Raw genomic sequence first — 22707 nt, forward strand, 5'->3', positions numbered from 1 at the left:
ATATGTTACAGTGGAAGAGAGATGCCTCCTATATGCAGTCTTAGCAATACTTTTTAGAAATTTACTTGCGCTGCATCTCGTGACCCCTCATGCCTTTTATCGATATTTGCCTGGGAAGAGGAGACTGTCAGATTTATTTCTGGTGTCTGTCACAGCCTCGCCGTTTGCCACACTAGCGCTCACCTGCAACCACACGCAGCAGTCTGGGTTTCAGTGACGGAGAAATTGTAACAGCCTCGTACTAATAGCAAGAGTTGAACATTCACGTTAATAAAAGGAAAATCACTCCTGACTCTTGTGTAAAACCACTTCTGCTCAATGGCAATCATTAAAGAACTTTGCTCTTTAAAGTGCTCCTTCAAAAACCACAAAGAAATCACTCAAATAACACTGGAGTTGATTTTTAGGTTTTGAAGTTGAGTACTGATAAGCCTAATACATCGGAAACTCCGCTACAATGTAAGGCAGTAAACCTGCCGTGTTAACAGAGGTACTTTAACATACTTAGTTCGTTTGCTCACTGTATCAAACAGCTGCTCTCTGCACCTTGCGTATTGTGAACATCAGTACAAGGATTTGCTCTATTTGAAGACAAATTTACAGCAGCTCTCAGAAACAAATGCTACATGCCAAAGGTATTTCAATCACCAGTATTGATTTGCCAGCACGTATAGTTCTCCCACTGAAATGCTTCACATGGTACCGATCAGAGATTGCACCGAGTTTGCTGCCAATTGCCCATAGAAGATTCAGCTGATCTTTACCTATATGCTGTGTAAAGGAGAAGAAAAACAACTGATAAGCAGAAGAGCGATAACTTCCACCACTCCAGGTAAGTTTCTGATGTGTTCTGTTTCTAAATCATTCATTGATTGTTACTTAACCATTAGCAGTGCCTTAAAAAAGCCTGGACAGTGAAAAAATACGATACAAAATGCCCAGAGGTTCCTGAGGTTCACAAAAAATACCCATGCCTTACATACAAGAAAATCAGAGGAGCTCCCAAAAGGTGTACAGAGCACAGAAAAATGTTTTGTTTTTGTCCTACAGCAAGTATGCAAAGTTTCCAAAGCAGTATATTTTAACTTCTGCATATTAAAAGATCTTTCAGCACAACCAAACGTGCTGAGGAGAGCTCTTGAAGTTCCCTCACTCAAAAAAAAAAAAAAAAAAAAAAGCAAGGGAGAAAAGCGCATTCAGCACGTTTGTTTTTAATCTGCAAAAACAATGCAAAGTGTGTGCAGGTTTCTCCCTTTCCCATTCTGGTGTTGGGAGTTTAACTCTTCAGCTGACAACAGACACACCTGAAGGCTGGTTCCTTTTATCACTTTAGTAACAACAAAGAAGGAAAATGAAAAACCGCCAGAGAAAACCCATTCAAAGTCGATTCATTCAAAAAAAAAATATCTGCAACTGTTGAAGGAGCATGCATCATCTGAGACAGGATGCTAGCTAACTTCATCTAGTTATTGCTGTTAATCAACATCTTCTACAGTCTCCTACTGAAGATTATCCTTACAGATATCCCTTGTCCTTCAAAATTTGGTAATCCAGTAACACAAAATTCTTTCCAGAAATAAGCTGAACCTTGCATTTTATTTTTAATATAAAGCAGGATTTGTGTGGTCCTCTCCAAATTCACGGATATTCCCTTGTGACACCTGTCAACGTGCTTTGGTTTGTATGTGTTACATTACTAAAAATCGTTGTCACCATTGCGAACTACCACTTGAAGCTGTGTGTTTTAATTACGGTACTGGCAGAATGTTTCTAGAAGTGATTTGTGGGTTTTGCTGTTGTTTGTTGTCTATACAGGAAGATAAGGGATCCTTCCATGAGAGCCAGACAGCCACAGACGGACTGGATGCTAGAGATGCGAGGTTACAGCAGCCATGTGCTACAGCACATTTAAAACGTGGTCAAAATACGCCTCCGTCCTCTGTTCCCACCCTCTTACTGTACACCTTCGCCCTGCGAAGCAAGGTGCCACTCTCATTTCCTTCCGTCCCGCAGCAGGACCCCAGCCTTCAGCTCTCAGCTCCTCCCCGGCAGGGCCACGCCACTCGGAGCTGGCTGGGTACCACGGATGCTCACGGCTGGCCCGGCGCACGCGGACGCGGACCTGCAGCTCGGGTGAACGCCCACACATGGAGCAAGGCAGGAGCTACCGCAGCCGAGTGCGGCACTGGCACCGTCCCAGCACCACCGTTTGGGAATCTGGAACAGCAGCGAGGCTGCGGTGCTTTGAACCGGTCCTGGAGAGCGCTCCAACATTCCCCGCGCGCGGGCGTGTGCGCACATGTGCAGGGCCAACAGCTCCGCGCTTCCCCGGCTGCGATTACAAGACGTGGTCTCTGACGGGTTGGTGGCCATTGACGAGCTTTCAGAAATGACTCACGGGTTTGATGGCAAGTACCTGACAACAGCAGCAGCAATCCGTTTACTGAGTTCAGATGGGATACAGTTCCTTTTTCCAAATTTCCTTTTTCATTGCTTTTTTTTTTTTTTTAAATGCAATAATTTCAGTATTCATCACACTCAGGTTTGCACAAGAAAATCCTGTGTTATGACAAAAAAATCAGTTTATCTGTGTTTCTGGGGGTGAATTAGAGGAATCATGGAAATTGCTGTAGCTTAAGGAACCATTTCTGGGTTAAATCCCAGGATAAGCAGTATTACCAAAAAAAAGTTATGGCAGTCCAACACACACCTTACACTAAAGCACTGAAACAAGTGACCCTCTGAAGTTATTTCCCAGTCCTTTCAGTATCTGCACACACCATCACGGCGGCACACCACCTTGCTGCCCCTCTCCGTGTGACCCTCGGACTGCTGATAAATCTCTCCAACACCATTCCCAGACTTAAACAGTGCAGGATGCCACGTCGTTACCTTGTAGTAACAAAAATACACCGTCAGTGCTTGGCAGTATTGCTTCCGCGTGTAGCTCCTTACTCGTCAGCTTTCTCTGCTCCCCAAAGCTGCAGGCACAAGCAGCTGGCGGCTCCCATCCCAGCAGCGCAGTCCCACGGTCCCAGTTTCTGCCCACAGGTATCGCTGCATCGCGCAATGTAAGAGCTTATCTTGCCAGATAAGCTATTCCGAGGTGCTAAGAAGTGAGTTTCCACTCACCAGAACTCTTCCTTTCGGTAAAATTTCACTTTCATAAATAATAACTCTTTTCTAACTCTCTTTAGGAGGCCAGAGCTGGGAAAATATCCAATATAAACAGAAAATAAAGAGCTGTCATTTAGTACTCTGAACCACACTGGCTACTCTCCAGCTATAGTATAAACACTAGGAATCATGAAGCTCCTGTAACCATCTCATTTATTTCAACCCAGGTATGTTTACTGGGCTCATTAACGCACACAATGTGGCAACTGCCTTCCTACGCAGCCGGGACTTGGAGCACACTGAGACTGAAACGAGACGGGGTTCTCTGGGAGCTGCAAACCAAGCTCAGATTATCAATACACTCTGAAGTTTCATGAACAGGCAAATTGTGTCTTCACCAAGAAAAAATCCCCCTAAAGCCACCTTTAGAGCAAACTGGGCAACTGCCAAAAGACAGTCAGTTAAGCAATGTTTAAACTTGCAGTTTTCAGATGGAGATTATATATAAAAGAGGTAGAAGCACATATTCTGCAACAAGTTATTTGTTTTAGAAGGTCAGAGCAGCTCAGGAGCTTTAAATCCATTTTTGACACATTCTTTCCAAAAGTTTTTGCTCGTTTGTTTGCTTTTGGGTTTATTTATTTTTATTTTTTTTTTACTAAATAAAGCAGCATGCTGGCATTCAGGTTTCCATGCTCACCCAAAATTTGGAGGACCAGTCCAATATTCTTTTGCCAGAAGGTGCTGTCTACATTAGCAGGGGATCTGCCTAACTATTTTGCAATTTTTACAAGTGATAGAAGAAATTGAAAGTTTTCCTCAAACACGACAATGACAGAAATGCATTCTGGTGAAGTATACTGAGCACACAGGAAAAGTGCTTCACATTTCCCACTATGCTTTTCTCAAAAGAGGAGAAAACTCTTTGACTTTCTGACACTGATAGTCAGTGACTTCCAGACTGGATTGTTCCACTGTATTTCTCACAGTAATTCTTGAAAACACAATCTGATTTTCCTCAGAAAAAAGAAACAAACAAACATCTAGCTACTTATTAATCCTATTTCCTCCTTTTGGACCTTCCTAAAATTGATAGTTTATCATTTGTCAACGAACACTGAAGCTCCCAGAACAGCAAACATCACCACACTTGGAATTGTGGCTTCATGTTTCACTACCAATGACACTGTATCACATGATTATATCATCTCTATTATTTGGTATTGCATAATCAGTGATTTAAAAAAAAAAAAAATCTGCTTTTTTGAACAACTTGTTTCTAATCATATCCAAGTATAATAATTTCAGAAGAGAGAGAGATATGATGGCTTTATTATTTTCCTCTTAACTTTGACCTTTTTCTCTTGCCCATAAAATTACCAAACCAACAACTGGAGATTAAATATTTTGAACTTCAAATACAGAACAAACGTTACTGCAAATAAGCAGAGACAAAAGCATATTCATCGAAAATTAAATGGATTATTTTTAGAAAACAAGTATTTACTGAAGCAGCAGTTTCTTCTTTGGCACCTCAGAAGCGCTGGAAGCAAGGAGGGAGGCATTTTGCTTCTTTAGAAATCTTACTACAGGGTTATTCATACCATGTCATCTGGAGGGGTTACATTACGATGCACAACCTCTGCACCAAGCAGACTGCAACCCTAAGATGAGCAGCAGCAGCCCCCATGGCATGCATTACGCATTGTCCTGCTCCTGCTCCGCCATGGGATAACCTGCAGCCAGTCTCACAGTGCCCTGTGCAGCTTCTTGGGGTTTCTCGAGATGGAAAAGGCGGGAATACAGGAGCAACCATGAGAACGTGGTGGCCACGATCCAAGCTCAGGGAATGCAGAAAGCACCTTTGCAAGAGTTGCACAACTACTCCGTAATCTGATGCAACACAAAGAAACAGGATCTTCGCCAGAAACCTGAGTTTTGGCACAGAGGGAACAGATAATCTGCCCTCTCTCTGTAGGTAAGCAGAAAGGAGGAAAAATTTTGAAACCCTTCCCCCCTCCGCCTCCTCATCAGTGATAAGTATCTACCACCTAGAGAGCTGTAGCTAGCTATTAAGGTCTGATTAAAATGCTTTATAAAACATAATAAGCCATGAGATAGCATAAGCACATACGAAATACCTTATGAGCAACTAGCAATAATGGCTGAGGCGTTTGTAACTGTCTATGTGATTTCAACACCTTCCAGTAAAACCAATACTATGCATGTCTCAAGCAATGCTCCTTCCCAGAAACCCCTTTTCCTCCTCCAGATACAAAAGACTCGGGCATGATTCATTTTTGCACAACGTTTTAAAATTGCTTAAACACCTTAGGACATGCATAAGAATGATAAATACTTAACTGCACCACCTCTACATTTATACAGCAATCATGTACCCGGGTTTGGGTTTTGAAAGAGTTTGGGTCCGGATCACCCCAAGGACAATGAATACAATACCTTGTGAACTTGGAAATCTTTGCCTTGGCTGAAACAGCAATATCAGAAAGTCCGGGTACGTTATTACATAAACGATTATACCTCAGGAGTTTACAGAATGAAGCAAATTTGTACAACGTGACCAAAAGTGGAACTTGAAGAACAATGCAAGAAGAAAAGCAAAGTAAGAAAACTTACAAGGACTGTAAACCACTTAATCCTCTGATGGCCTCATTAGGTACGGTCTTCAGCTGATTGTTCTGTAGGGTTCTGTAAAAATTTCCAGTGCGTCAGTGTAGTAGACTTTGACAATCATCTTTATACAAACAGCAGAGCCCATGGCTCATGGTGCACATAAAAGCACGTGCGATTATCAAGACAACATACCAAAAGACAACGATGAAACAAGAAAATGGTCTACTTGAGCTGCATTTGCAACTCGTTAATGGTACTAAATTGCAGAGAAGAAGCTTCTAACATAATACACTGAAATTCCCAAGAACTCACTGAAGAGGCCAAACAGTTTAATGCTAGTACAAATTTGCTAAAATGAATGACATTTCATTATTTTCTTGCGAAATCATCCTATACATGCTACAAAATACACAAACCTCTAATTTTTCTTAAAGCCGCATCAATACACAATGCGTTAGCGATCTAATTTACAAAGTTTATTCACAACAAAGCACCTCTGGGCACAACATTAAAAAGATACAAAACAAAACTAGAGCCAAGCGGACTTAAAGTTATGCTGTAGTTTTAGAATTTCTTTTATGGACACCATAGCATGGCATGATGGGTACTTTCATATGAAGAGAATTTAAATAATTAAGATTCTCACACATTATGTAATATTATTAGGTTTTGGTGCATATTAGGGTAACTGTAATTGGACATGTAAGGTTGCCTGTTAATTAATATCTAAACACCAATTTTTTCAGGAACTGCGAGAATTTCAGGCTTCTCCAGAGTTGAGTATCCCAACGGAGATACCTCCAAGGGCCTTCATATTGTGCGTTCAATTCACAAAACATCTTTGCAGATCAGCAGTTCCCTAATCTGCATCCTGCTTATGCTGTCTGTTTACGCTACTTTCTTTAGAACCTCAAAGTCCTTTGTCATTAGGTTATTTGAATACCTGTTTAATTAACTATCTGTTACCCTACCAGCAATTGGAAATATTTACATCTGCATAAATGCTACACTTTCTGGGTAGAGGTTTCTAAAACCCCAAAGAGCATAAAGCTCTTTTTATCCTTAGCTATGGAAAAGCAGTTGAACTTTTTTTTACAACAGTAAGTCATTTTCACCTAAAGCAGCATGAAACTCTCAGAATGACTCCTATCTCCGGTAGGGTATGGTGCAAAGTTCAACCGGTATCATAAATCTCTGTAAGCACTAGCACTACCTGATGCAATAAGATGTGGGGGTGGAGAACAACAAAAAAGCCTTATATGCCCTTTTTAGGATTTTTCCTTCTTAGGATTCCTCTGCTACAAGCTATACATCTGGAAAAAAAAATTCAGTGTTCTAACTGGATGTAGTAATTTCTGTTTAGGCTTTATATAAAATGTAGGAGCTCTGTAATTTTTTTTTTGTGGGGATGGGGATGGGACACAATACAGGAAAAGAAATCTCAAGGCAGCCCATCAGTAAATAGGCTGACTATGCAATAAGAAAGCATACAGCTAGCTATGAAGCTCTAAAAACCGATTACTTACAGAACTTTGAGTTCTTTCAACCCAGACAAGGCCTTCGGATGGATAAAAGAAAGGTCATTGCCAGCCAGTCGCCTGGAAAAAAATTGTAATAATAATTTTAGTCATAAAATACAGTTCTTCTACAATCATCTACCAAGACAAATCACCAACACAAGAAATCTTGCACACAACGAGGTATTTTGCATCCACTTATGCTATATTTATGATCTTTCAAGTTTGTATCAGTTGCTTCAGTCATTATACGCTTCTCACAACCGGGATACTCTCAGACTCATGGATAAACAGGCTAGAAAAAAAAAAAAAAAAAAAAAAAAAAAAAGCACTACAGAACAATAAAAAATCTCTTTATGGTACTAGGTTTGAGAAAAGTTCATTTCCCACTATCAGTGCAATTCCTCAGGCTTTCAGCATTGCTTCAGTGAAACACATGCTCTGATATACATGTGGTTTTAATCTATGCAGCAGTTTCTGAAGAAATTGCAGTGAAGTAAAAATAGCTAGATGCTAAGGAGAGGGAGGGAAAAGTTTGTACTGGAGTCTCAAATGTGAACGGTACTCCCAGGCAGGCCGTACATCTACAGCGTTGACAGCTGACAGAAAGCCTGCCAACATCACCAAGACAATTGTCTTGGTCATCTTTCACTTTGTTGTCAGCTCTTTGGATATTTCTTTCAGAAAGAAAACTGCTTTGGGAAGCGAGGAAGAAGGAAGGGAACAGCATCCTCGGCAGTAATCCCACTGCCTCCAACCAAGGCTGCTTTCAGCCTTGGACTGCGGGATGCTAACACAACCCAACTGGGAAAATAACCAGGAGACAGGCAGCAATCCATACAGGAGGCACCGCAGAAGACAAAGCAGGAACATCAGCCCCAACAGCTGCTTTCCAGCAGCTCCTCCCATCCCCCTTTCCGTTTTTTGACGACCTTTTTGCCCGCATCCCGACCAGCAGACCCCGTGTGGTCCAAGCTTTGCTGAGCAGCGGATAGCTGTGACACGAGGTGTATGTTTTAGGGGTAAGGACAATGCAGAACACCTGGTGATCAGTAGCTGCCAAAAGGTGCCATCACTTCAGGCCAAGTCTTTGCTTTTGGACTCGGTTTCATATCCAAGCTAAGCAAAATCCGTGTTGGAAGAGGCTGTGTAATGAAATCATCTGGTGGGATACCACGTACAACGCAGCGTTCAGAACTGAGAAGCAGGATGGGTGCTTCAAAGGGCATCACGACACGCCACTGCTACCGGGAACTGAGGTGTGACCGCCACACTAGGAGAAAATATCATTTCTAACAGGAAAATAAGGAAATCAAGTAGCATCATCTGAAGTATCAGCTTAACAAAACAACGCGATTACATTTTATCTTGCTCTCTAACTACATAGCAGCGATCACCCAGAGCATTTGATCCCGATCGCAGTCTGCTCATAGCAGAATTAATGGCTTAATCAAATGCTGCCTAATAGAGAGCATTACAGCTATGTTTATCAAACCCATTTGTCAAAGGCAGACAATTTCATTTGTGAGTAAAGGGAGAAGAGGATTGCTCACTGTGAACAGGATGGTAGCTGAAGATCCTACTCTCTTTTAGAGAACTTGCTTTTAGTTTCCAGCATTCCTATGCACACCCCAGTCGCCATAGCTTTAGCTCCAACATCATCACAAGCATGCTTAAAGCTCATCACCTGCTGTTTACAAATCATCATAATAATTAAAAAAATAGAGAGCTGACTGCTGGGAAAAGCTCGTGTGGCTTGTATATAACTGGGCAGCCCTGAACCAGAAGAAAAGGAGAAACAACACACACTTATTCTTGAAATGCCCCATCTGCAAAGAACCTCGGGACTTGGGAGTTGTGATATGATTTTCCAAATACTTTGAATTTTTAATAGGAATGAAAAATTCCACATGGCAACTAAATATCTGCCTCCCCAAATTCATGTTGTTGCCAGTAGGTACCCCAAATCAATTTTTTTACACCTCAAAGGAGGGGTGGGGAGAAAAATGTTCCAGGATTCATGGCTTTTGTTTTAACATTTTCCTGAGAAGGTCACTGTAAACTAAAAGAAATAGATTAAACATGCTGGGTCTCTACACCAGTAATTTTGGCAGCGATCTGCAGAACACATGTTTGTTTTAAAAAGCATTCGAAACATCAAAATAGAAATCCTGAAATCAAGAGAAATTTAACTGAGGCTTCAGCACTGACTTATTTTGGCACTAAAACAACAGTGGATGCTGATTACCTAACACGCTCTTCAAAACGCAGCAGTCCTAATGAATGTTTGTCAAGCAGCTCTGGTTCCAGCTCTGCTGAGGTTTCCAGTTAAATGGGTTGGTGTGTGACATATCAGGCATCTGCTGTAATTTCTTCCTCCCAGAGAGGCTCAGGATTATGATTTGTTTTAGAAAGCTAAACTAAAGCCAGTTGAACAACCTTCCCCCAGCCTCACCAAGTGTCACTCACCGAGTGTCCCTAACACAATTTACAGAGCACTGGAAACAAAATACAACCGAGCCAAAGCAAGGCTTGCGTGACTTCAAATAGCAAGACTCAGCCTACCTCAAGGCAACTCCTGTTTATTCAGCCTTTTGCAACCAACCAGCAGAAAAAAAAAACTGCAATCCAATACATTTCCGTTTCTCCTCCATCTGGCAGCCTTCCAGGAAACAGGATACAACTAGCCAAGTGTGCAAAGGCTTTACTAATCAGTTTGCCAAATATACATTTATCATTCGTGTCCTAGCCTTGGGGAGCGGAGCTGCTCGTTAGGAGGTTGGAGCTGCAGCTCTCCACGAGGCAAGGACGAATGTGTTGGACGCCGCCCTCAGCACGCAGCAGCTGGGTGGGTGGAGGGATTTCTCTTTGCATGATCAGCTTCATTTTAAGGGGAGAAAAGAGCAAATAATGGCACGTAACGTAGCGCGTATACAGCACGTGCATTGAAATGTCACTGAAATAGCACGGTTGGGTTTTCCACGTACCTCCTTACAGCATGTCTGAAAAATAGACACATTCAGAGCTTAAAGTATAATTTTTTTATATATTCAGACACACATCGAAATAAAGCACCTCTGTTTCTCTCTCACAAAAACATGGGGTAAGCAGGCTGAGGAAGATCCCAGCATTACCAAGGCTCAGAAGCCCAGCAAGACAGAAGCAAGCGGAACCTCTTCCCAGCAGCCTGCCCGGTCTGCTCGGGCCCAGTCCTGGACACTTCCTCACCACGGTGGGACACCTCCGAGCTGCTCCGAGGTGACACCTGAAGGCAGCCCTACACCTACACTGTCAGGAACTGAGAACCCATCCTTTTCTTCCTTTTGAATGCAAGCAGACTGAGAGAGTGAGGCTGGAAGTCGGCCGGCCTGACTACAGACTAAGTCACATCAACGTTAGAGAGAGCTTTCTCCAAAAGGCCTAGGACTATAAAATAGGTCTGCCTACAGAGACAGACAGTAAAAATGTAATTTAATAGACTACTGTTGGGATAAAATTCTTGCCATTTTAGACACAACCAAAAGGACAAAACTGATTTCAGTGTATTCGCATAACAGAGTAAGTAGGACATATGGAGGGCAAAATCCCTCTGCTATCCTGTCATTACTGGTAGGAGACCAATACACTCTAATCATTATTTTAAGTGGCACAGTAAATGATCTCCAGATGTAGAGGACACCTTGTTGTTACTACAGAAATCGGGATACAATCTGGCTGGGGAACAGTCTTCCACGGTATCTCGTTCCCAGAGTACACAGCAAGCATCACTTCTTGCAATCAAACTGTTCTGAAGGCAGCAAAGACTTTTTTTTTCCTCTGTTTTGGGAAATTAAGAGTTCTGCAATGAACTCTGGCAACCCTGCTGCATGGTAACTGAGCCAAGTCAATCACTCATGTCACTCCAGAATCAGGGAGGATGTCCCACGGATGCATCTTTGGCCACGACAATTAAAACCACCACTCTCATCATGACAGGATGCAACACACACATCTTGGAAACCTCTCTGTTTGTCTTTCATCCCAGATGGTGCTGAACCTGAGTTACTTGAGCAAAGAATACGTCTCCTCCTGTCCTTCTGAAAACCTCCCTATCTCATACACACACAGGGAGAGAGAGAGGTTTTGCCTTTTTTTTTTTTAATTTAGTTCAGGTTGTTGTTTGTTTTTTTTCCACCTTTGTGTGCTCCTAACTACCTGGCAGTCTTTGTCTGCCATAATAATACATAGGCTACTTTTTCCATGCATCAACTGTAATCTGGCTTTCTCAACTGAAAATTCCTATGTTGACAAGCTTTACATGTCATAAGAAATCACAAACTTTTATTATTTTTCTTAGCTGCTTTCTAGTGAGACCCAAGACTCCTGTTCAAGGTCCAGTCAACCTTTCTGACCGTCTGCCACTGGTTCTCTGCCCGCTCCCCGTCTCCTTTTAATTCTCCAACTTTTAGCTACATCCTTTCATCCTACAGGAAAACATTTGGTTGCTTCCCCACTCACACTTTGGCAATTTCTTTACATTTTTGCTGTCTTCCACCGGACTATTCTGTCATCCTTATATAAGTGCCTGTACCCCTGCCATCAGTTTTTTCAGGGTTCTTTGTGCTTCACTCACAAATTTGAATTTTGCTTCAAGTTCTCCCGCTTCAGGAGTAACGACTGAAAATATCTTACAGATACACCTAATGGAGAATACGGATTAAATTCTCAGACCTAGGAAAAGAGTTTCATGTTCCACTTATTCCTGCAAAGTAGCCACTTTGGAATGGAATTCAGTTTTTTCTTAAGTGCAAAGAATCGATAAAATGTATGATTATCTGCTTTTTTAAAGCCACACAGAAAAGGCAGAGGATGATGATTTTACACTCACCTTCTAACTTCAACAAGCGAAAAGCGCTGGAGATCCATAGTTACATCCTGCAATTTATTCCTAAAGGCTTGAGTTTTACAAAAGAGGTACAGACATTTGTAGGAAAATATCAAAGGCTCCCTGCTTCTCCCGTGCAGCAATCCCCTGAGAGGGCACACGCCTGTGCAGACAGCTCCTGCCTGTCCTCAGCAGCTGCAGAAGGGGGCATGCCTTTAAGTGGAAGCAGTATTGCTGGACTAAACTTCACTCTGCCTATCTGTGAGAAGCAAACGGCCCCTTTGGGACTTCTGTCAGCTGCAGCCTGCTGCACTGCTGTGAAGCAAATCAATAACCTACAGATTACTCCAATTCTTCCGTGCCAGTTTAGCATAACTTAATGGATACTTTATTCTGCTTCTGGTAATGGAAAATGCATTCATCCTCATCTCCTTTTCTTGCACTGGTTTCTTTATTCTACAGCCTCAGCCGTTACTTATAGAACTCTGATTACATATGCCAAGACTCATCAGGAACCAAAAAAGGAGGTCTACAACTACAACCAGCACTGAAACTGCATCCGCTCCATCAGGCTGAGTAGGCACTTCCCATCCTGAGACTTGTTCACGTCTCCAGTTGTCTAGAAACTATAGTGAACTCCAAGGTAAGAGTTTGTTTTCCAAATGTATTCCTGACCTGAAATTTAAAACAACAAAGTAAACTAAACCGATCAAAAGAAAGTCTACAGCCTCTCCATAATTTCTAACACTGATATTCAGCAAGAGTCACTAGCACCTACTGCAAGACAAAACGTGGTTGTGTGATGCTCCTTTTCAAGGACTATCACAGAATATTTATAGTGATATTCTTTTCTTGTTAATGGGAAAATTATTGATATTGAAAAAAGCGAGCACTTTCCTCGATGCAAAATGAGGTGTCATTAATTTGTGAGATACTGCCTACAAATTGAATGATGCCTAGTATTTGGGCAAGGCCTCCTTGAAGTGGTGACCATCAGGGGCCGTGCACTTAAGGAAACACATATAACCTATAACAATTATTATACAATATGAGCAGTTGAAGCAAGTTGCCACAATACTCCCAATTGGCATTCACCAGAAAAAAAAAAAGACAGAAAAAACAAACAAACAGAAATTTGCAGAAATTTTCTAAAAATCAGTAAAAACATGCTGCATTGAAAATTGGTAACAACTATTCTGCAGTCATAATGACAAGTTGTTACAGTAAACAACTTTAATTTCTCCCACCTTGAAAGCAGAAAGCAGAATTTATTTTATAAAATATATCTTCTCCCTAATTATCTTTGCATGTCTTGCATTGTGTCATGATAACTAACCTTCCTTTGCTGTACTATAGGCCAGCTAAACCTTTCCCTGGACAGCTACCCCAAAGCACTAGGGTGGGTCTGTACATGCTATCTATGTTCTGCCGCTCTGGATTTCTATGTTTCTTTGAGCCCAAACTGGCACTGTTACAGACGCCATCAAGGTTACAGAAGGAGCTACCTGAGACAAACATCCCACATTCCTCACCACGATAGCCAAACTTAAATAAGCCAGCGCTGGAGAGGAGAGAGATGACTTTTTGGGGAGATTTTCTTATTTCTTCTTGTTGGTTCCAAAAGCCATGTCTGAGCACTAACTTCTTTTTGCTGTGGATGCTGAGAGATCAGGAGCACCTGGCTGTGCTACGGGAATGGCTTCCACAGCGGTGGGCCAGCTGCTGAGCAGGGTCTCTGATGTTCTCAGAGGACTTGTGGTTGACAGCTCCAATTCAGAGGACTCGGACTCTCCAAGCTGGATGTGTGGATTTGAAACCAACATCATCACAGGCCATGCGACATACACAGGCCCTCTGCTGCCTGCGTGGATCGGCACACGGCCTGCTACACTGAGCTGACAGAAGCTCTTCCAGCACCAACACACTCCTTCATAGCTATAAATACACGTCTCTTACCAAGTCTGTAAAGCAGAAACACAGATATCAAGGCAACCAAGACATGTTTTCACCAGCTAGGATGCAGCTCTTGAAACAACTACAGCTTTGCACTTCTGGCAGGTACTGCTATTCGGATGCTCGGGTTTCCAAGATCATGAAATTCTTTGACAATTAGACATGAGAAGGTGAAAACAAGAGGTCAGTTGAGACAATAAATCCTCAAAGCTGCATTATTCTGTCCATACAGCCTGTATCTCGCCCTGACATTTATTGATTTTCCAGGCATGGGATCATTTGAACGACCACGCATCTAGCAAGTGACACTGCGAAGTGTGGAAGTGGATTCAATCAACATATATTTGGCAACTAAATCTGTTACCGTTTTTCTAACCACTTCAGATGCATACTGGGTAAACACAATACCTAGGTTTTGTAGACACCCCTGCAACTGGGGAGGCCTGGCCTGAGAGGTTCTGAGGCTGCTACTCGGCCTCCAGAAGTTTCTTACCTGGTTTTTACTTTCAGGCAGCCCCAGCCTGGCAGCTGAGGCAGCATAATCAATTCTGGCTTGGGAGATGGGTCTCGAAGCCTGACGCCGTAAGGTTCAGCCCTCAGACAGAAAACAATAGGCGACTGTGAAGCACAGTGAGAACTTTCTAAGCCACCAAAGCATGGCTCTTGTATCAGCAGGTCTGAAACTCATCCCGAATCAAACTGATTTAGGACTCACACAGATAAGAAAACATTAATTAAACGCAGGTTGGCCAACATGTTTTTAAACATCATTTAGCATCTAGCGCAGACCAAGTAGGTGATGTTTAAAAATATCTTAGCTGACTGTGGTTAATTCTACTTGGGAGTCTTCGCCTAGAGGTTTGTCTTGACGAGAATGCGAAGGTGCAAGTTGCGACACGCTGCGCGCTGTCTGAGGCTCCAGCACACACAAGGCTGCAAACGTTCCTAATGTATGCTAGCTGGTCAAGTTGAAGCTTAGGCTTTTAACTTGCTAACACACGTGAAACCTACACCTCACATTTTCTTCATTAGAACCTCACCTCTCGGAATTCAAGCTGGAGGGAGTGAGCTGAGAAATGGCCTCCTCCAGCTGTTCATATATTCAGGGCTGGCAGACGGACCAAGGGCACGCGTCGGCTTCCAGCCCACCGTCAGCTGGCTCTTTCTGAAACACCCACCCAGGACGGCTCAACGGGCTGCCCTGACAATAAAGCAGCTGGCAAGAGCTCTCTGTGTGCTCCATCATCTCTGTTTCACAAGAGGATGCTCAACCACAGCCTCCGTTAGCACACGCCAGCTAACCCAAGTCAGCAGGACGACTCTTCTCATGGAGACTCATCCTTTTTCTACTCAAAATGAGCCCTTTGTCCCCAGCTTCCCATTACCAGCCCCGGGGCTAGCTGTGTTGATGGAAGGGAGAGGAATGACACCACCTTATCAACATCCCTACACTACACTGTGAGCACTGAAGGACGAAAACCTCCTTCCACCAAATGCTTCCGCAGCCAGGTGAGGAAAGCTGCTGCGTGCCGAGCTACCAGCTCAGCCTCGGTGGCCTTGGCACAACTCCACGACGTGCCTTATTCATACAACCCGAGTAATAAAACAGACCGACGCTCCCCCTCCCTCCTGAAGGATAACACGGCTTGGTACCGAAGCAGAAATTAGAAGGAAGGGACCGTCTCAATTACACGCTGGAGCAGATACTACAAAAGCAGGCAGCTGGGCCATTTCAGCCAGGTGGTCATCTTCAGCTGCAGTCAAGAGGAAAAAGAACTCGAGACATTTCCCTTGCAGATACTTCCTGATTACAACCTCATGGCCCAAACACCTCATTTCCCACTGCCTGTACGCATTTTAATTAATCCTTACGTTCTCCAAATGTATTTTGCCAATTAGAAGCCACGATCAGAGACTCTGGCTTGGGGGGAGGGGTGTGTGAGATGTTTCAGTAAGACCTTTTAATGCTGTAATCAGCACAGATATAATTAAATAGTCAAGCCATTCTCAGTCCTACTATTTCTTTTCCTGAAGAACTACAGTTGCACGCCCTCTCGCTTGCTGTTTATTCACTTCTGAAAAAGCAGACATGCATTGTCTTTCAGAAAAGAGAAACATTTTCTAGATCAAATTTTTCTTTGTGTCACTTTCATTCCCTATTCCCTAACCACTTTCACCAGCTATTAAACAGAAATCTCAATCGAATTTGCCCACGACCAATAAAAACTATTCAAGGACAGTGTCACAGAGGAGAGGCTGTTTCACATCACATACAAACAAAAACCAGAAACAAAACAGCCCTTGGCATCAGCACACATCCGCAAGGTAACCAGGCACTGCTGTCTCTTGGTGCCTTCAGGAGTGGTGATTTTCCTCACAACAACACTGGGCACGATACGCTCTTCGAAACTTGCAGTCGGAGAGCAGTGAGCATCCCCCCCGACCTCTGTGGAACCTCTGTGGAAGTGCAAAGCCCTGCCCAAGGCTGGCTGGCTGGCTTGGGGTGAGCGATGCTCCTGTTCTGCCAGCCACACGCTTGTGCCACCAGCAGCCTGAAGATGAGCAGCACACTTTGCTCTGCCTCCCCACCACCTCACGCTGAGCAGAAGGCAGCGAGTCAAAACCTTATTCAACAGCGCAGGGCAGATAAGAAGACAATGCTTTAAAAGGTTAAGAGCAGAAATCAAACTGTGGTAAAAAGGTCATGAAGCCAAGGAGACATTTGCGTTGTTTGAGTGGTGCATGTTTCTGAAATCAAACTGGAAAACTTGCCAAGAATAAAAATCATTTCAATTTGCCTTCCCTGATGAGAGAGTGCCTTTTAATTAATCCAGCAGATCTTCCACCGATGCAGTGAATAGAACTTGTGTAGTCAAAACCCTTCAGACTCCCCTTCAGATAACTTTAAATATTAGAATGAACTAAAACAGTTCAGAAAAGCATCAAAACATGGCACAGCCTTGCTCTTCTAGTTAAGAATTCACACTGGAAAATGGGTCCTGCTTTCTAAAAACACTGCATTATCTAGCTATATTTTCCCCTTCTAGCTTTCTATAAATACTTTAAGGTGTGGTTAGAAAACTGTGGCCAAATTCTTCAAGGATTTTTAGTTTCCATATCAAGTTCAGGGCTGTAGCATATTTATGTTAACATTTTCTGGAGAATACACTTCTTTAACTGCTGTGGCAAAACCCTTGGTGGTCTGCTCCTCGCTGACTCTGACCATTGCTGTTTCAATCATTTGCAAATTACTTCCAGATGGGTATCAGTTACACAGAAATGGAGAATTTTTATAACATTTATAAATAGTGCAAGAATCCTACAGACACATGGTAAGCAAGCACACTGTGCAGCAACATGCACGAGCTTGTGAGCAGGGGCACGCGGAGCACATAACCCACCGGGCGGATTTGGCTTGCAGACAGCTGGAATGCTTTGCTTTGTACCTCCTAGGAAGACTCAGGTACAACAGTACCTTTGCGGCACAAAACCTCAGATTATACCTGCAAATATATTTCACCATGCAGTCGGCTCCCTAAACAAGGCCGTTTAGTGTCACATTAGATATCCTCTTCCAGCCAGCCTCCAGTGGCCATTCCAGGAGGCCACCGGTCTCCCACCTGCATCTAGGTCAGAAAACCCAACACACCGTGAAACAGCACTGGATGAAGATGTTCAGGCAGCCAAATCAGCCACCTTCTACCAATGTGGAACACACTTTTTAATGGAGCAGCCAGCTTTTACAAACCTGGTATGCTACTTCTTTCACTTTTATTTGCTAGCATTCCTTTTAGGATTTGGAAAACGATCCTCTGAAATCTCTCGAGACTACCAAATTGCATTAAGGGGATGACAAGCTCCATATTAAAGAACTCCTAATGCATTTTTTAATCCCATCCTCTCCACATGTGTACTGTGTAAGACTCAGTTGCCTACATAATACATTTAATTGCCTCCCATTTACATTCAATTAAATTCCGTGATACTATTTTGCAATATTAACTAACTCTTTCAAGGGGCTAATCTCCTGGAGGATTTGACAAACAGCAGGGTTAAAGTCACGCTTTAGAGAGCCATGCTCTCCCATGGTATAAAGAAAAAGGTGTGTGGGGCTCATCTCCTGGATGAAGACAGTTACTGGTATCCATGGCGCTGTGGTACTTACTGCATTCCCATTAGTTTGTGGGATTCTCATTTGCTTTAGGCATGTAATTCTTGGGAAAAGGTCTAGATGGAAAAGTTGCTTCCAGCACAGATTTCAACACCACTTTGCTTTAACTCCGTCTCTCTTTATTTGGCATGGAGACTCACACCCAGGTTTGTGTGCTGAAAAAGCAAATTTGCTAGCGCCTGGCAGTCAGAACTTGGATCTGTTCAACTGTAAACAAAATCCAGGAAGAAAGTTTGAAAATCATCTTTGAGTGGAGAGGGAAAATCGTGGTTGTACACTGGGAAGTACAACCGTTTGTTCTAGTAACAACCAGGAAAAGTCAAGACTAGACGCTTTCTGTACCCTGTTCCCATAGAGAAAAGGGAATCAGCAGAATGAAGCCAAAACGTGCCACATCTGGTACTAGTTACTCCTGACAGGGAGGTAAACTGCCCTGTGTCTACCTTATAGTGCCTGTTATAGTCTCTCTAGGAAGAGCACGAAATGAAGCGAGGGAACCTGGAGCTGACTTGTGCACAGATGACCATAACCAGATCTTCATGCAACAAGAAGAAACCTTCCCACTGCCAGTGGAGAGGTCCAGAGGCTCCGCAAGCAGGCTTCCAGCTGTAAGCAGGCTGCTGCTGCGAAACATTAACAACTCACAAGTCTCACTTCATGGTTTTCAAGTAAGAAAATTTGAAGAGAAGAGTATGTAGATATAGCCTATTTATCTTCTGCTCTCTTGGTCAACTTCCTATTTTCCTACACATGACAGACTGTCAATTAGAGAGTTTTTAAAAAAAACAAACAAACAAGCAAACAAAAAAACTTCTCTTTCTAGAGATTCTCCTACCTCTCTACAGCATAATTGTGCTGGCTGGTCTTTCCAAGAGGAGAAGAAACTAAGGGTAAAACAACAGATTGATTCACCTACTCTGATACACAATTTCCTTCCCACATCTTCATGTGGAACATCAGCTTCAAACAGCTACCTTTTGTAAGAGGTAACTCAAGCATAACATAAAACCTTTTTTTTTGTTTTGTACTAAGGATCTATGATTGCTTCAAGTACGTCTGAACCTTTGGCAAGTCTAATTTTTACTGTAAAGTTGTTGTTGTTTTCAGAAGTTGATTTAACCTTGAAGTCAGCACGCCAGGAATGATTTAAAGCTTTTGGGTGTTCACATCTAATTCTTAATGCCGGTCTATTTTTTTGCAAAATGAAATGCTGGAATTTAAGGGGACAATGAGGTGCATGTAGCAAACGACTCTTGGGCAATAAGCACAATAGATGGTGGCTGAAGGCTCTGCCTTTTCTCTTTACCTCCTGACACGCCCCTGGGTTTATGGAAGTTACACAATATGCACACCCACCAGTTAGGTTTTATTGCTTAATTACTTATAGTGAAAAAATAAAGGCTCCCACAGTCATCTGAAGTTGGGGGTGGAGTTCAGAAAACAGAATTGTTTCTTTCTACTTTTGGTGTGAAATACAGCTAAAGAATTTGGAAAACAAATGGCCTACAAATATAGACTAACAAAAGATACAGCCACACAGTAGCACGTATTATAAAGCACATAGGGAGTGCTGGCCAATACAAATTCTGAGCCAAGCAAGTTTCCCCCGGGCCTCTCTTTTTTTTTTTCCTTTCATTTTTTAAAATTGGTTACTCATGCCATACCACAGCCTTTCTTAAATTGTGTCAATTGTGCATATGCACCATCGGAAATTCTGGTAAATCTGTTTTCTGCCAGGTTTTCTAGACTATATTGTAAAAGTAAGCAATACTTAAAGTAATGTGCAAGGAAACAGAACCTGTTGAGCATGAAATGAGGAATCTCACACACAGTTCATCTGACATTCATCTACACTTCACAAATGCAATGACCGGAACCAGAGTCTCTTAAAGCACAGTGGAATCAGACGTGTGTGTATCAGGAATGGTAGCTGCTACATTATCAGGACGTAGAAGAGACCAAAATTCTAAGTAGAGGCAGAACACCTGATTAGACCCATCAGTGTAGCTGCGGCACAAGGGACAGACACAGAGAAGCTTTCAGATACATAAGCCTTTCTTCAAGAGCAATTGAGCCATCTCTATCAGCTTCTCAGTACCTTTGTTCCAAGGAGGTGCAGTTATAGCAGATAACTAGAGTTAAAAGGTTCCAGGTTTTATCTGTAGTTTTGCTGTAGGGTTAATTTATCAGGTTGCCCTCTACAAATGGTTTCCCTTTTTTGCTTCAGTTTCCTTTTCTTTAACAGTTGGAACAATGCTTCCCTACTTCGTAAGGACCCATCTCTTTTTGGAAACTGAACTCTTCTTTCCCCAAGGTGCTTTTATTGAAAAAAATCTCTTAACACAGAATTCGTATTTTCAGGCTATATGAAGTCACAAATAGGGACAGCCTTACTTTGTATTTTAAATGTTCTTTGCTATGAGAAATGCTACTTTGACACTGCGAAAATGCAAAAGAAAAGAAAGTGCTTTTTGCTTCTCTTCTGCTTACTACTGGAAGTTGTGGGGGTTGTGTTTAATAACAAGTTGAATATGAGCCAGCAGTGTGCCCTGGCAGCCAGGAGCACCAACTATATCCTGGGGTACATCAAGCACAGCATCGCTTGTCGGTTGAGGGAGGTGATTGTCCCGCTCTGCTCTGGGCTGGTGCGGCCTCACCTCGAGCACTGTGTGCAGTTCTGGGCATCACAGTACAAGAAGGACGTGAAACTGTTGGAGAGTGTCCAGAGGAGGGCTGCAAAGATGGTGAAGGGCCTAGTGGGGAAGACGTATGAGGAGCAGCTGAGGGCACTGGGCCTGTTCAGCCTAGAAAAGAGTAGGCTGAGTGGGGACCTCATCAGTGTCTACAGCTTCCTTGCGAGGGGGAGTGGAGAGGCAGGCATCGACCTATTCTCCTTAATCACCAGTGATAGGACCCGCAGCAATGGTGTCAGGCTGAGGCAGGGGAGGTTTAGGCTGGACATCAGGAAGAGGTTCTTCACCAAGAGGGTGGTTGCACACTGGAACAGGCTCCCCAGGGATGGAGTCACTGCACCAAGCCTGTCTGAATTTAAGAAGCATTTGGACTGTGCACTTTGTCACATGGTCTGAAATTTTGGGTAGACCTGTGTGGTACCAGGAGTTGGACTCCATGATCCTCATGGGTCCTTCCAACTCAGGATATTCTGTGGTTCTATGATCCTAAGTTCTCAGCATTCTCAGGAAAAGGTTGAACCACTGCCCTCTTTTAAAGATAAGGAAACTAAGGCACACAGAAGTTACTTGTCATATAATAGTACTTATGAAAGTAGTAATTCAAAGTCAAAGCCTCCTCCCTGTTTATTGACTCTGAAAACAGACAGCTCTCAAACCCAATCTCATTTAGCACTGGGCTGTTCAGGATTTTGCCTTTGCAAAGGCATCCCAGTGAAGACTTGGGTTCAGCAAAATACCGGGCACACGAATCAAGCACAAGCTAGGGACTAGTGTTCAGAAGTGCAAGTACCACCTAAGTTAAACTTAAAGCTAAAAAGCAAGTGGGACAGGAGGTAAGTGGGAGCTGGAGAGAGAGCTTCTGCCAGAGAAACTAAGAACAGTAAGTCCTGTACCATGTAACTTCAGGTTCTGAAACAGGTCAGGCTGGGCTTGTGAACACTCTCTGCAGCCTACAAGGGCAAAGAGAGCGAGCTGCTCAGTAACTGAAACAACATATTTTATGGAAGTTATGCAACAGCTACACTGCAGCTCCATCGGAAACAATGGTAATTACACACCTCTCGTGTTATCTTTGGATAACGCTGTAATTAAGATGTGTCATCACTCTAGTCATGATTAAAATAATTACTGTAAAAAGTCCCTTGTAGGTAGCATTTACTGTTCCGGTTTCCAAACATGTAGAGGACTTTTTTTTTTTTTTTTTTTTAACGTATAATTGCTTTCTCTGTTCACAGCTCAACTCAGTATTATTTCCCCACCCACCCTCCACTTTACACAGCCATCTGATGTTGTAGCAAAACTAACTTGTGTGAAACACTTACAGCTCTTCCAAGTAGGGGAAGTTCTTGAATGCATCCTCTGGTAGCCTTGTAATGTTGTTCATGCTCACATCTCTGTGGAAGAAGATAACACAGATCTGTCAATAAACAGTAAGGGATTTTTCCACTCTAGAAAAAGGAGGAGAAAAAAGTAAGCCTGATGAGACTGTAGGAGACCAGAAAAAAAATAGAATATTTATTATCAAACAGTAATATCTGTTTCTAGAAATTTGCACGCTAAACTTTCAAAGCACAGTAATTTGAGACTCTGGTCGCAGCAAAGGCCTATGTAATGCAATGTTGATAAAAATGTTTTCTGATAACTACAAGCAAAACAATGACTGTAAACTGCACAGTACACGTGTACAGAACAGTCTCTATGGTACTGTTATTCCCAGCACTAGTTTTTACCAACTTGCACGTGTATACAATTTGAACA

The 22707-nt window shown here is 42.8% G+C and overlaps 1 protein-coding gene across 1 annotated transcript in view; it reads right to left on the bottom strand.

The window, feature by feature from the left end:
• The window catches only part of LGR4 (leucine rich repeat containing G protein-coupled receptor 4), a 73451-nt gene that overhangs the window by 21576 nt on the left and 29168 nt on the right, over positions 1–22707 (bottom strand). Inside the window, exons 2-4 of the mRNA XM_032188987.1 lie at positions 22272–22343; positions 7278–7349; positions 5755–5826 (exon numbers count right to left, since the gene is read on the bottom strand). Of these exons, the coding sequence (XP_032044878.1) occupies positions 5755–5826; positions 7278–7349; positions 22272–22343 (216 nt within the window). The remainder of the gene's footprint in view (positions 1–5754; positions 5827–7277; positions 7350–22271; positions 22344–22707) is intronic.

This window comes from Aythya fuligula, chromosome 5, assembly GCF_009819795.1.
Source record: "Aythya fuligula isolate bAytFul2 chromosome 5, bAytFul2.pri, whole genome shotgun sequence".
Lineage (NCBI taxonomy): Eukaryota > Metazoa > Chordata > Aves > Anseriformes > Anatidae > Aythya > Aythya fuligula.